Below are 14,124 nucleotides of genomic sequence, written 5' to 3' on the forward strand. Positions count from 1 at the left end.
GAAGAAATGATTTTGGAGTGGGACAGAGAGAAAGAGTGAAACGCTGAGAAGGAAAGTGAGAAAGAGTGCGATAATGTAAAAGTATTTTCCAAGAAGAGAGAGATTTATGGATGAAATCATATGTTGAAAATTGCATCCATCCCCAGGTTAAGTTGCGCATTTGTTAAATTATACTCTCGTTATATGTTTTGTCTCTCTCGCTCTTCCTTCTTCTTCTCTATGTTCATCTTCGTTTTCTGGCAGTGCAGAAAAACAGTGGTCAAAATATTTTTTGATAAACCGTTTATAAACCGATATATCGTTATAATATATTTTATGAATGCTCATGAATCAATATGCTCTTCATCGAACGAACGACGATGGCAGCAGCCGAGAGAGTGAAAAAAATGTGAATAGATTCAATTGGTCCAAAGAGATATTATTAATCAAACATCGTTCCAATGTGTCGAGCATGGAATTAAACTAAAATAATTATGTCTATAAATATTATATGACCAAAATGCAGTTGATTCAGTTGGTGAAATGAAGTTGTTTACCAAAGCTGATTGGATAATGAACTTCAGTTCATTTCCATTTTCCTAATTTCCCATAGCTAATTTTGGAATAGAAAAAAATCGCAAAATAAATGATACAAATGGCAAATGTGTTTGTTATATCAATGAAACTTTTCTTCATTAAATTTCCATTAAATTTCATAAATTTGCTTGAGCAATTACATATTTTCTGATTTCAACTTGAATTTATGAGTTAGCTAACCACATTTTGAAGCCAGTTTTTGACATTTTCAAAACATCCGAATTGGCAAATTCGTCGTCGTTGGCATCGTCAGCATCGTCTTCAGACGAGGCATATGGTGTATTGTTGTACGACAACGAGGATTGAATGCGTTCAAGCAGATCGGCAGCAACGATAGCAAAATCCTCCCATTCTGGATCGGGTGAGCTGCCGCCGAATAATTTCTCTTCATCTGTAAAAACCATAAATTGAGTGAAGCAAACTTGTAATTTTGGGTTTTGTACAAACTGTTTTATGTAAATTACCCAAATACTCGAGAATGTCAGCAGATATGTAGTCGGCTTCGTCCTCGCCCAACGCACTGACAGCATTGCCCGCATCAATTATGTAATTCCACATTGCCTGTTCCACATTATATAGTACGCACGCACACATACACACCCATACCGAAAAGAGAAAAACAAACGGAGAAGAGAAGAAGTAAAGTCAAATTAAATTTGGTTCCGTTGAACGGTTAAATCAAATGGAGTGGAGGTTTTTTTTTTCTATAAAAAAAATCAAACGAACTTGACAAGTAATCAAGGCCAAAAGCCAATCATGCTTCAATGCACTCCGTTGGAGAACATTTCGCAGTAGCAATGGTCCACGTAGCTCACGGAATGGCGCCCGTCGTTCCCAGTCGCTCAACATATTGACCAAAACACCACAAGAAGTCTCAACAATGTCCCAATCATCGGACGACAGATTCTTCAAGAGAAATTGCAAACCGCCGGCCGAATGGACGGCAACACGAGCATCGAGTGACCTTGTCAAATTGCCCAGAACACGTGCTATTTCGGATTGTATGGTTTCAGGTGCCCATTGATATATCGCACATAATGCAGCACTTATTGTTGCCATTTGTTTAATCATGCTTTCAGGATGCTTTATTTCCTTTGAACCATCTTCATTCGTCTGCTGATCGTCTATCTCATTCGGCTGATAGAATGATAAATTGTGAATTGCGCCAAGAGTAGCCAACAGCAATTCTTCAAATTCGGAATTCTAAAAGAGACATGACACATTAAAAGTGAAAAAGAAAGCGGGTAAATGTCAACAGCAACAGACAAAGACAATAAAGTCGAATTGCGTCTGAAAAAGGGTTTCTTCTCAAAATGACTATATAATAATAAAGTCAAAATTGATTACAGAGAAGATTGTCGTGGGCGCTCAAAATGTGTCGTCGAATTCAATTTCATGCTAATTAATTTTCGCTCTGGACAACATTCAATTTTCCAATTGGCAAACAACAGGGCAACACAACACAACACAACATAATTTAACATAAATTAATTTGTACGTACAAAGTTTAGGCGATGCTTGTTGATTGTGTTCAAGAGCGTTAACAAAATCGTACCCAATTGGTGATGATTAGCTAATTTATATCCGACTTCAGCGTTTACGCTTAGATTTGCTATGACGCGAATCAATTTAATAACAACGTCCGTAACTGTATCGATCTGACAGTCATTTGCTTCAACATCGCCGCTGCCGCCGCCACCATTTGACATTTCATTATCGGTGTTTTTCAAGCCACCGCGTGTTTCACGCCTTAACATCACCGATTCGTTAGCATAATATTCCGAACATTTTAATAAATATTCCATAGCAACGTCGTTGTTGTAAAATTGTAGCCGAGCCGATTCACATTTTGCCATCAAATTGCCCAGAATATAGCCGATGCGATTTAACAGACTCAGTGATTTGTTTGATGTTGAATTTACATTTTCCGGGTCATACTTTTTTCGATGTTCGATGGGTGCTACATTGACGAGTATTGGTCCGAGTAGAATTCCCAGCCTGGGTGCCATACCAGCCATAACCATGCCATCACAACAGCTTTCGTGCTCTGATAAAATGCTCAGCGTTCGTATTATGCTCAATTGCACTTCCGCTTGATTAATGCAAATTTCAGCCGCCCGTATCAAATGTGGCCCAGCCAATGCGATTTGACCCTCAAAATCTTTTGATGTTACCATTGAAAAATCAACTGAATCATAGCTTTCACTTGACTTCGGTGGCGACGGCACCGGCATCCCCATTGCGGCAGCCATTTCCATTTTTTTTGTTATTGTTTTCCAAAAGTATCAACTGTAACCCATGATCCGACATAATAATTTTCGATAGGACACGGAAGGCACTGCTCAACTGATATAGAGCGTGTAAAGTCTGAGTTGGCAATTTTGCAGCCGCTCCCTGGGAAAACAAAAGGGAAGAGAAAGAGAAAAAAAGATGGCAATAACCGTTCAAGTGTTGTTGTATAAAATATATGTGCAGTGTGCAAAGACACAGGCGCACAAGCACCAACACACAGAATTCGTATGTCATGAAATTGCAAATTTTACCGCTTCGTTAATCATTTGGAGATGTAAAATCATCAACGGATTGGCGCCATGCTGTATCAAGCGACAGGCCAACGGTTTGTGTTTTTTCGCTGTTGTTACTGGTAGTGGCAGCGGTGGTGCTGGTGCTTTTGATGATGAATTCGAGTTACGACTTCCACTTGTTACCAATGACGAAACCAAAGCATTTGCTAAAAAGCGTACAGCACCATACCCATAAATGCAAGCTTCAGGATCGTCAATCGGATTCGCTCTACCCAGTCCGTCGATTAGCAACTCTATCAAACCGTAGAAAAAATATTATTACGAGTTAACGTTTCTAATTTATGTGGTTAGAAGTGGGTTGCATTACACATTTACCTGGCACATCAATATTCGCAAATAAATTGTCATTCTTCTCATTTCTAGCAACCTTAAAAACTAATTTACAAGCTCCAGTCAGGTTGCTGCCAGTGACATCCAACTGAGTTGATGATGTGAGTAGGGGATGGAGAGAGAGAAAGGAAGAAAGAGAAGGAACGAAATGAGAAAAAACAAAACGCACAAGCTAAAATTGGTTACATTATAGCACACATTTGGTGCCATTTGGCGGAAATAGAATGCTCAGAATATATTTTAATATTGCATGAAAAAGCGAATCGCAGAGTGGTGAAATTCCCTACCACAAGTACAACGCGTGCCACGGATAGCAGAATCTGGGGTGAGTTACATTCAACCAAACCGTAAAGTGAAGACAATATGGAACCGCGCCAATCGTTGCGAACTCCTTTAACCCGTCCGTATAGCTCGGTTAGAATCTAGAAGAAACAGAAGAAGAAAACAATGAACCGACACGCCGAACAATAGTCAATGGATTTTCTAGCATGCACATTATATTTTTAAAACAGCAGCCGCTACAAACCCCATTTATATGTAAAATAGTCTCTTCGCTACAGTCCTTAATGCCGGAATGCGATTTCAGCATATCCAAAAGGATTTCGGTAGACGATTGGGCGAGCAGATCATTGCTGCGCAACAACAAGCGTCTCTGTTCACTGATCGGCTGCTAAGCATACATAAATGAATTACATTTTTTGTTCACCGTTAGATTTTTTTTATTCTCTGTTGCCGATGTTTGTCATGAATAATAAGGTAAAAATATAAGCGGAAAAAAATGTGTATTTGAATCAGAGGTTGGTTGCAGATAAATTTATTTATATAAATTTCGAATATCAAATAAATTTATCCGATATTTTTCATGCGTTGTGTTGTTTTGACGCATTCGTAGCACATAAACGAAACATCGGCTGTTGTATTGGCAGCCAGCTATTCATCGCAGGAATGAGATTTTTGTTTTGTTTATTTACCCACAACGAGAACATGACGTATTTGAAACGTCTAACTCCATCTACGGATTTTTCCAGCAGTTGTGTTCTATTGAGTTGCGGTTTCAACTATTTTTGGGCGAAATTATCTCAAAAGTATGCTAAAATGAGTTATTTGTCATGCGAACGCTCAAACGACTACTGTTGATGTACGCACTGATTCAGTAGACATGCAATGGTTACTAGATGACAAATTTACAATACACTCGAGTGCGTGTATTTGCGCGTACATTTCCGGTAGCCTTTTGAGCGTTCGCATAACAAATAACTCATTTTTGTATATTTTTGAGATAATTTCGCCCAAAAATAGTTGAAATCGTTATATGTCTACTCGATTCACTACTACTGGAAAAATCCGTAGATGGAGTTAGTCGCCCGTACCAAATGTAATGTATTGAAACTCCATATACATGCTCGGAGTACTAATGTATTGGCAATGTAAAACTAAATGGCGAACATTTTCGTCTCTGCACATTTCTTATGGACTATACATACTATGTAGTGACACAGTGGCAGAATTGTTGACAAATAACGGTAAATGAACAAAACGAAAATCTCATTCCAGCAATAAATAGCTGGTAAATGCGTTAGAACAACACGACGCATGAAAAATATCGGATAAATTTATTTGATATTTGAAATTTATATAAATAAATTTATGTGCAACCAACCTCTGATTTGAATGAACACACTTTGCACAGCGATGTGGAATGACGTCTCAATAATTAGGATTTTGAAATTGTTTGAATTATTTATAATATCTCATTTTTTTCTGCTTCCGAAACATTCGTTCACACGGCAAAAAAGAATTGAATAAAAAGCGTAATAGAATCCATCACACCGAGCTCGATACCGTGTAGTGTTACTTACCTTTTTCATTGATGATTGATTGGTTTCATCAGTCAGCGGTAAGGTAATTTGTCCATCATATTCTAAAATATCGACAATCTCCGCCGCAAAATTCTTTTGAATGTCAATATTAAAGGTTCCGTTGTCACTGCCACCACCACCGTGACTCTTTCTACGTTGAATACCATTTGCTGAAAATGTATCACCCGAGAATGCATCTACATAAATAAGAACATTATTATATTCCGTTAAATAGAGCGAAATACGATGCCAAGCGCGCATCGCATCACACGACCGATGACTTGAAAACAGCACAGAGTTTGGCCTTTTGATCGCTTTACAAAAGCGAGGTCATGCATGTGAACAGAGCATTTTTCGCATTTCTACGCTGGAAAAATTATCGTTTTCATTTTCCCGCAAAAATAGAATGCTTTTTATGGTAAAATTCATGGAATTGAATATATTCAACAAGCTGCACATATTGGAAATGGCTCTGAAATGTTTGAATTGGTGCTTGAATCGTTGTGTACAGAAGAATCTGCACGCATACTGGTGCGAAGAGCGTAATTAGGTTTTTGATAGCAGCCTGAATACGGCAATCGTATTTTTCAAATGGCTTTTGATAGAGTTCGTGATATCAACAAGTTTGTGTGTATCATCATCAGAATATTGAGTGGAAAAATGGTACGAGTAGCAAAGAGTATGAAGAGTGTGAGTGGGTTTTATATTTCATTGCCGATACAAAATCCAATTTAATTGATCGTAACCATGAATTATATATTTTCGAGGAGGCATGCATACTCCACGTGTCCATTGAGAGTAGAGTAGAGCAGAGCAGCGACTGCGGAAGACGTGTAGAGTGTACTCTGTACTGTGTTTAAACTTTTATTGAGCTCATACAGAGATTATGAGCTTCGAGAGTTTGTTTCTCGCTGATGTGTAGCCTTACACGGCTATCATTCTATCCAGTAACTGCATGAATTCACTGATATAAATACACATGTATAGTAGTAAATCGACCACTGCACTTTCCAAAACCTCGATCCCAAAAGCCACCGGCCAACCAATGCCTGTATATGTACAAGTACATTGTACACCACAGTCGAAGCCAATCAAATTCTCAAACAAATCGATTAAATCGGTGCAAATTGCTTTCAAATATAGCTGAATCATGTTTACTAGCGAATTACTTACAATTAGACGAAGTCCCAGCTTTTGAATCGGTTAAAAGTGTTGGTAATTTCGGACAGCTATTGGTGCGGTTGGTTTTCGTAGCAATATTAAGATTTATTGCAATGTTCGAGCCGTTATCACCTCCCTCGCCGATGCAGGTATTTGCATAGGATTCATTACAACTATCACTTTTTGCTCGTAAATCCTTCGCATTGTATCCCATTGAGCACGACTCAGTGTAGTGTTGAGGTGTAGCCGTGTTTGATGTCAACTCATTGTCAAACGTTCTGATGTCTGCTGCTTTTGCCTGTGGCTCTCGTATACCATTCAATGAGCCTCGTTTGGCTGCATGAGATGTGGTCCCGATCGGTGGTAAAACACGATTTTCCACTTGCAAATAACTCAAACTGAAATATAGCATCAGTTTAATTAGCCAAAACGTATTTGAATACATACCATACACGAACAAACGACCAACTGTGCAACTATTTTGCCTTTGCTTTTGCATTTTTACTTTTTGTTCGGTTCGCTTCACTATGGTACAGTTAGTGATGGCTTCGAACGTTCGTTCGTTCGTTCGTTCGACAATTTAAAAAAAATATTTTTTGTTCGTTCGTTCGTTCGACATTCATTTTGTTCGATGTTTGGTCCGAACAAAGTTTCTTTTATTTCCAAATCTCCCGAATAAAATTGGTATTACTATGAAAAATTATAATAAAAGCTAATAAAAGCATGAGCTGTAACGATTACATTATAAATTTGATCAATACATCGAATTTTCTAATGTAAAATTTTTTACTTCGGACCGAACATCGAACAAAATGAATGTCGAACGAACGAACGAACGAAAAAATATTTTTTTCAAATTGTCGAACGAACGAACAAAACCTTTTTTTAAAACCATGTCGAACAAACGAACAAGCGTTCGAAAGTGTTCGACGGCCAACACTAGGTACAGTACTGTTTGGTTATGATTTTATCTTTCACCATCCGAATGACAGAAATACAAATTGAACGCTTTGTTCTCACAAAATGGATTGAACAATCAAAACAGCAATCAGTTCGCAATATGTCGCTTTGTATCCCAAAAAGAAATTGACACCAGTTTAGCGCTGGTTTGCTGCTCTGACACCACATTACACACAGTATGCTGCCGCTTTGCCGCTCTCACACTGCAGCATACTGTGTGTAGTGTGGTGTGAGAGCAGCAAACCAACGCCAAACTGGTGTCAATTTCTTTTTGGGATTTGTTGATACGATTATTTATTTTTATTTACCCTAAACTTCAAAATGTAATGCAAACAAAATCTACATCTCACCTGAATGAGCTGGGTGGTCGATCGGCCAACGAGATTTTTCCATAGAGCTGCCGCCGTGGCTCACGTGGTGTAATTGGTCGACGAGTCGATACCAATCGAACACCTGTTTGCAAATAAACAGCCAGAAATTGATGCAAATTCATGCAACAAGGAATTGGAAGAAAAAAATGCCAAAATTTATCAATATTTCCAGTGTTACACCATTTGCAATTTAAATATCGAGCATAAATAATTCTTTTATCTTTGTATAAAATTCAACAATTTAGCTTGTTATGTGGAATGGCGACCTGGTTCATCCACCTTGATAAATCGATAGAGTGAATGTCGTTTGTTGAACCAGATATCTGGCGTACAACCCCCATAATTATCTTATAATAATTTCGACCATTTACTGGATAGCAATTCGTTTTCCCGTCATAGTTTTCACCTTGAAACGACGCGCAATAACTGGTTAAAATTCGATGAGCGCACGGAAACATGAACACGGTACAATGCGAAGAGAGGGCCAATTTGTTTACAGAGCAATTGGAAATTCAGCGTGCTGGAGGTTGTTTTCAGTTGATGGCAGAGGAATAAAAAAATACAGCAAACAAACAACTGTACGCAAATAAAGTGGGTGAGAGTGAAAGAGTGAGAAAGAGGGAGATGTACACAGAAACAAAAGCAAAACCAAAACCAATTCAATGGACGTGTACGCTGTACATTGTGCACCACATCACAACATTGAATGATAAATTATGCATAAATTTGAATTTATTAACATTTATGCTAAATGTCCTGATTTTAATTTTGTTGACCAATACAATTTTTTTGTAATTTATTGCTCAAAGGACAATTGGTTTTGGAGCGCCGATTTCACTTCGAATGAAACAGGAAAATTGGAATTTGGTTGTTTTTTTTCACGATTTTTTTTTTTTTAAATATCAATTCGGTTCCGGTTTTTCGACGAAAGGATATAATTTATTTTGGTGTTTGCGTTTTATATGATTATACATTTTTAAATCGGATTTAATTACTATTCTTTTTCATGTATGTCCATGTGTGTGTTTTTTATCAGAGTTTTAATAAAGTTTGCTATGCAACTGATAAAGTGATCCGCGAATTTGGAATTCCAACCTAAAACAGTATGAGGTAATACGCACCGTTCGAGAGCATTCGTTTTGTTTCGCTGATGGTTTCAGCGGGTGTTTTTCGGCGTGTTTCCATTGAAGACTTTGTCATCGGTAACTGCGGTTTCAACGATGTCAGTGACGGCATTGAGAGTGCCGATAAGGAGGACACCACGTCATTCGGATCGGTTTTGAATTTTTGTCTCGAGTTGGGCAACATACTTGTTTATTTGTTGTGGTTGCTTTTTATTTGGTGTTTCAAAATCGATTCGTTAGTTCTGCGAGCTCATAAAAATGCAGAAGGAAAAACTACTGTTTGTTTGTTTTTTCTTTGCTCCGAAAATACGAAATCACGAAACGAATAGCCACTTTTTTCTCTCAATTCTGCGATCGGATTTTATTCCCGCTGAAACAGGAAAGAGAGAGAAAAGCCCATACACAAAGAGAGATAAATTGATCGCCAAATCACTTTTTCACCACAAAAATTCTGAAGCGCAATTTAATTTGGCCTGCACCATGTATTTACACTCATAACAAACCACCAACCATGTACACCGTTTTTTATTCACTAGTCGAATCAACAATTTTACAAAAATACCATTTTAATTAATAGTCCAACGCACAAAAGTTGGCTTTTTCTGACAATGTTCGCACAGCTTGCAAACTTTTGTAAATCAATTATTTCGCAGACAAAGACTATTTTCTAAACGGTGAAATGTTCGCGTAGAGAGAGAAAGAAAAACAAGCTATACACAATGTAAATCGGTACGCGGAATATTTCACTATGACGATTCAGAGCAGGCAACACACAACTAGAATACAATACCATACTCGGAGATTGTTTACGCGAAACGCGTAACTATGGCGATTGCTTGATGGAGTGCAGCAACTAACAGCTACTTCTATTTATTTTGTGTTCGGTGGCTTTTGATTCAGTCAGAATAGTCACTGAATAAATACACAACCCAAGAGAAACGGTCAATATGTTTATACGCTATGTTTATGCCGAAAATGCACTACAATATATATTCACGCTTATTGGACGCCGAATTAAATATATATTCTAGTGTATATTCAGCGTATTCTTCAACGTGAAATATATTGAATCTATGAATGCATTCATGGCCATCAGAGGGCGCCTGAATATGTTTCACGCTGAAGAATACGCTGAATATACACTAGAATATATATTCAATTCGGCGTCCAATAAGCGTGAATATATATTGTAGTGCATTTTCGGCGGATGGACAGCGTATAAACATATTGACCGTTTCTCTTCGGAACCACACACAGACACAGCACATACCGTACACATTTATAAATAAGGATCAAAATGAATTTAATGGGGGGGAAATATGCTGTACTATTATTATTCGACGTCCCATTTTCGGTGGGATTTCATTTTTTGCTTTCACTTCGATAAAATTCATGAAGCCAAAATGGTGAATGAAAATTCCACAAAAAAGTTTTGTGCGAGTTTATTTTTCGAATGGTGAATGAACTTCGGCTGAAAATAAATCGGCATTTCAATGGAATGGCGGTTGGTTACAGAAACATATGGTTATATTTCGAATATTCGATTCGTTCATCTGTTTCGAAGTGCGGAAATAATACCACAGCTCTCCGCGACGGTATTAAAACAACCAATTGTTCACTTGATTTTTAGGATACACTTTTGCTGATAGAATGATAACTATAAAAGGTTGGTACCAACATGTTCACTGCGGTGAATCATTCCATTCACATTGCGAAATGCTTATAAGTTGTGAGTCACACAACTCAATTCAACTGTAATCCCGGGTGGACCGAATCCATTATGATAATCATTCTTTAAAACTGTCGTCTTTCCGTACATCAAAGCAAGTTACCGTTTCGAAATGTTTCGCTATTCGATTTGATTCGATTCGATCCCATTCTCAAGACCTACCTCGACTAAATGCATATTTTCCGTCTACGGCTAAGGGGTTTGTTGCTCTTGTTGTTGTTGTTGTTGCTCATCTGTGGCACTTGATGTGGCTGCTTACCGCTTCCTCCCCAAGCTCTTCCATTAATCACATTGTGTCTCTACATCGATTCACATGGACATTCCGCCACTCAAATCACAACAACTCAATTACTACGGATGAACATGGCTTTTCGGATGAAAAAGAACAATACGACCCGAAAGCAAAATCCAATTCATTTGAATGCCCAAACGACCTAGTTGTTCGAAATGAAATTAATGATATAACATGACAGTTTCACACATCCTACACAATCAAAATGCCTGAGCATATGCAAATGAAAATTTTGTTTATTTATTGGCATCGCATTTATGAAAATGATGTTAAAATTATCGATTATTATTATTGTACTGGAACATTTGATAATGCTATCGGCATAATTATCAAATTCATGACTCAGAATTCATAATGCTATTAATTTCAATAAATGCGTATCGCTACAACGATGCAACGATATACAGAGATACGGTGAAAGTGAAGACATGAGGGATACACATTTCGCATATATTAAACATTGTATTGATTTCTTGAAGTCAACAAATGTAATATGATGTGATTTTGTCGATTTATTTGTAAACATGTAAGAGATACACTTAAATGTGATATAATACTATTGCTGACAAGAACGAGATGCTCTTAAGTTGGTTCAAAGCTAATTATGAATTGCAATTGGGATCGAATATTCTTGGAATCGCTTTGTAAAATTGCGTATTGAACATAATGCGATTGCAGCAAACGTTCACTCATCCATAAAGTTCATTACTTTCCCTTTGCTCCATTTTTGGAGTAATGAATTGTGGCTGCGAATATAAAATAAAAAAAAATTGTTCATTTCAATGCATTTTCTTAATTAGATGGAAAAAAATAACCTTCTGCACCATATCCCAAATGATAGTCAATCTTGCGATTTTTGTAACATCGATATGCAACAAAAATAAGGGCACCAACTAGTAAAAGTACACCAGCCGCCAGAATAATCCACCTAAATGATTTGGTGAAAATGATTGAGAGTGTTCAATGAGTCATTTAAGTTGATTGACTCACCAAATAATGCCGGACTCGACTGTGGGCTCTTGTTCGGTTGGTTTCTTGTAATTATCTTCTCTGGTTAACTTTTGCCTATAACATTGCTGGCAAACATCGGCAGACAGACATATGGTACTTGTACAATTTTCTTCGTTCGAACCACAAATCGGACAGCAAATATTCGAGGCATTTTTGTTGCTGGATTTTTCATAACCATCATTACATTTGCACACATTCGGTTCAACACACTTGCCATTCGCACACTCGAGCTTACACACCGGCTCACAATTCCAGTTATTTACCGACCCAGTTTCCAGTTGATAACCATCAGTGCATTTGCATTGGTTTGGCGTAACACATTTTCCATTTTTGCAATTCGGCTCGCAAATCGCTTCACATTCTTCGGAAGATCCTTTTTTGAACTGATATCCAGCGTTGCATTTGCATTTATTCGGGGCGATGCATACTCCATACTCACAGCTTTGATCACATATCGGTTCACATTCGCTCACTGAGTCACCTTTAAACCGATAACCACTGAGGCACTGGCATCGATTCGGGGAAACGCATATTCCGTTCGAGCAATTGAAGTCACAGATCGGTTCACACATGTTCAAAGAATCTTTACTGAAGCGGTTGCCTTTGCTGCATTGACATTTTTTCGGAGAAACACACGTTCCATTTAAGCAACTTGGATCACAAATTGGTTCGCATTTGTTCAATGAATCTTTTTCAAATTGGTAGCCTTCACTACATTCACAAACATTGGCGGAAATACATACTCCATTTTCGCAACTGGGCTTACAAATCGGTTCACATTCTTTAGAAGATCCCTTTTTGAATTGATATCCAGTGTTACATTTGCATTCATTCGGGGCGGCGCATATTCCATACTTGCAGTTTTGATCGCATATTGGTTCACATTCGTTCACTGAGTCACTTTTAAACCGATAGCCACTGAGGCACTGGCATCGATTTGGGGAAATGCATTCTCCATTCAAACAATTGAAGTCACAGATCGGTTCACACATGTTCAAAGAATCTTTACTAAAGCGATAGCCTTCGTTACACTGACACCTATTTGGAGAAACACATGTTCCATTTTCACATTTTGCATCACAAATCGGCTCACACTCGTTCAAAGATCCGATTTTGAATTGGTAACCATTGTTGCATTGGCATCGACCCGGGGAAATGCATTGGCCAAAAATACAATCCTGTTTGCATTCTGGCACGCACGAGTCTAGTGCTTCATTCAAATAATAATTTTCATTACAGTCGCATTTATTTGGGGCAATACATTTTCCATTCGGGCAATTTGATTCACAAATTGGATCGCACTTATTTTGCTCGGCATTCCATTGATAATCATCATTGCATGTACAATTATCCGGCGAAATGCATTTGCCGTGCTCACACCCATCGCACACAGGTTTGCAGATGCGTAAGCTGTAACAGAAAAACAGTCACATATGATGAATTATTCATTCAATTAAGATTTTAATCAAATCACGCTTTTTGGTAATGTCTTTTTTCCAGCCACATACTCATTTGTATCATTAGCGTATCCGTCGGAACAATTGCATTGTTCGGGTGCCACACAGCTACCATGCTCACAGCCATTCGTACAAATTGCCGTGCAAACACTCTTATTCGCCTCTTCATAACCATCTTTGCACTTGTAAATTGGTAATCTCTTCGTTTCATTCCTCCACACGATACGCGTTTTAATTACATTTTTGAAACAATATCCAGAACCGCACTTTATACGAACTCTTTCAGTATAAGTTTCATTTTTGGGTTCTGAAGTCATTGTCCTACAAGGAAATGTGTGAAAAAAATATTTTTAAGCACAATTTTCTATATTAAACCTACTCATTAAATCCGGTAATAACGAGGTGATTGTCATCTTCCAAATCAGCCGCACCAAATACAACAACAATTGATATTGACAAACAAAGGATTGGTAAATTTTTATTGAACAAACTCGTAAAATTCATTGTGGAAAAAAACATTTTCGAAGTAATAGAAAAAAAATATTTCACAAAGCCATCTATAACGACACACCCGATGCAGTTAACGGGTTTGCAATTTCTGCGAGAATAAGTATTCGCATTATATGGGACTGAGTCAAAAATTGGGTTTTTACGTCACGTCCGGCACGC

General features: G+C 37.8%; 2 protein-coding genes across 2 annotated transcripts; both read right to left on the reverse strand.

Moving 5' to 3' along the window:
* Positions 1-659: 659 nt before the first annotated feature.
* Positions 660-9,206, reverse strand: LOC129580344 (armadillo repeat-containing protein 2). The gene is made up of 13 exons (XM_055470679.1): positions 8,964-9,206; positions 7,822-7,924; positions 6,524-6,909; positions 5,351-5,547; positions 4,018-4,158; positions 3,779-3,913; positions 3,477-3,579; positions 3,120-3,394; positions 2,800-2,970; positions 2,079-2,729; positions 1,303-1,779; positions 1,041-1,137; positions 660-967 (listed from the first exon to the last, which is right to left on the reverse strand). Exons 1-13 carry the CDS (start codon positions 9,148-9,150, stop codon positions 741-743), a joined length of 3,150 nt encoding a protein of 1,049 aa, XP_055326654.1. The 5' UTR covers positions 9,151-9,206; the 3' UTR covers positions 660-740.
* Positions 9,207-11,276: 2,070 nt separating this feature from the next.
* On the reverse strand, positions 11,277-14,045 carry LOC129580350 (protein draper-like). The gene is made up of 5 exons (XM_055470686.1): positions 13,835-14,045; positions 13,507-13,776; positions 11,978-13,408; positions 11,803-11,915; positions 11,277-11,733 (listed from the first exon to the last, which is right to left on the reverse strand). The coding sequence occupies exons 1-5, from the start codon at positions 13,972-13,974 to the stop codon at positions 11,693-11,695; spliced, it is 1,995 nt and encodes a 664-aa protein (XP_055326661.1). The 5' UTR covers positions 13,975-14,045; the 3' UTR covers positions 11,277-11,692.
* Between the last annotated feature and the right edge of the window lie 79 nt (positions 14,046-14,124).

The sequence above is a fragment of the Sitodiplosis mosellana genome, unplaced genomic scaffold, assembly GCF_009176505.1.
Source record: "Sitodiplosis mosellana isolate CC-2019 unplaced genomic scaffold, AAFC_SMos_1.0 Smas_scaffold_1, whole genome shotgun sequence".
NCBI classification, from domain to species: domain Eukaryota; kingdom Metazoa; phylum Arthropoda; class Insecta; order Diptera; family Cecidomyiidae; genus Sitodiplosis; species Sitodiplosis mosellana.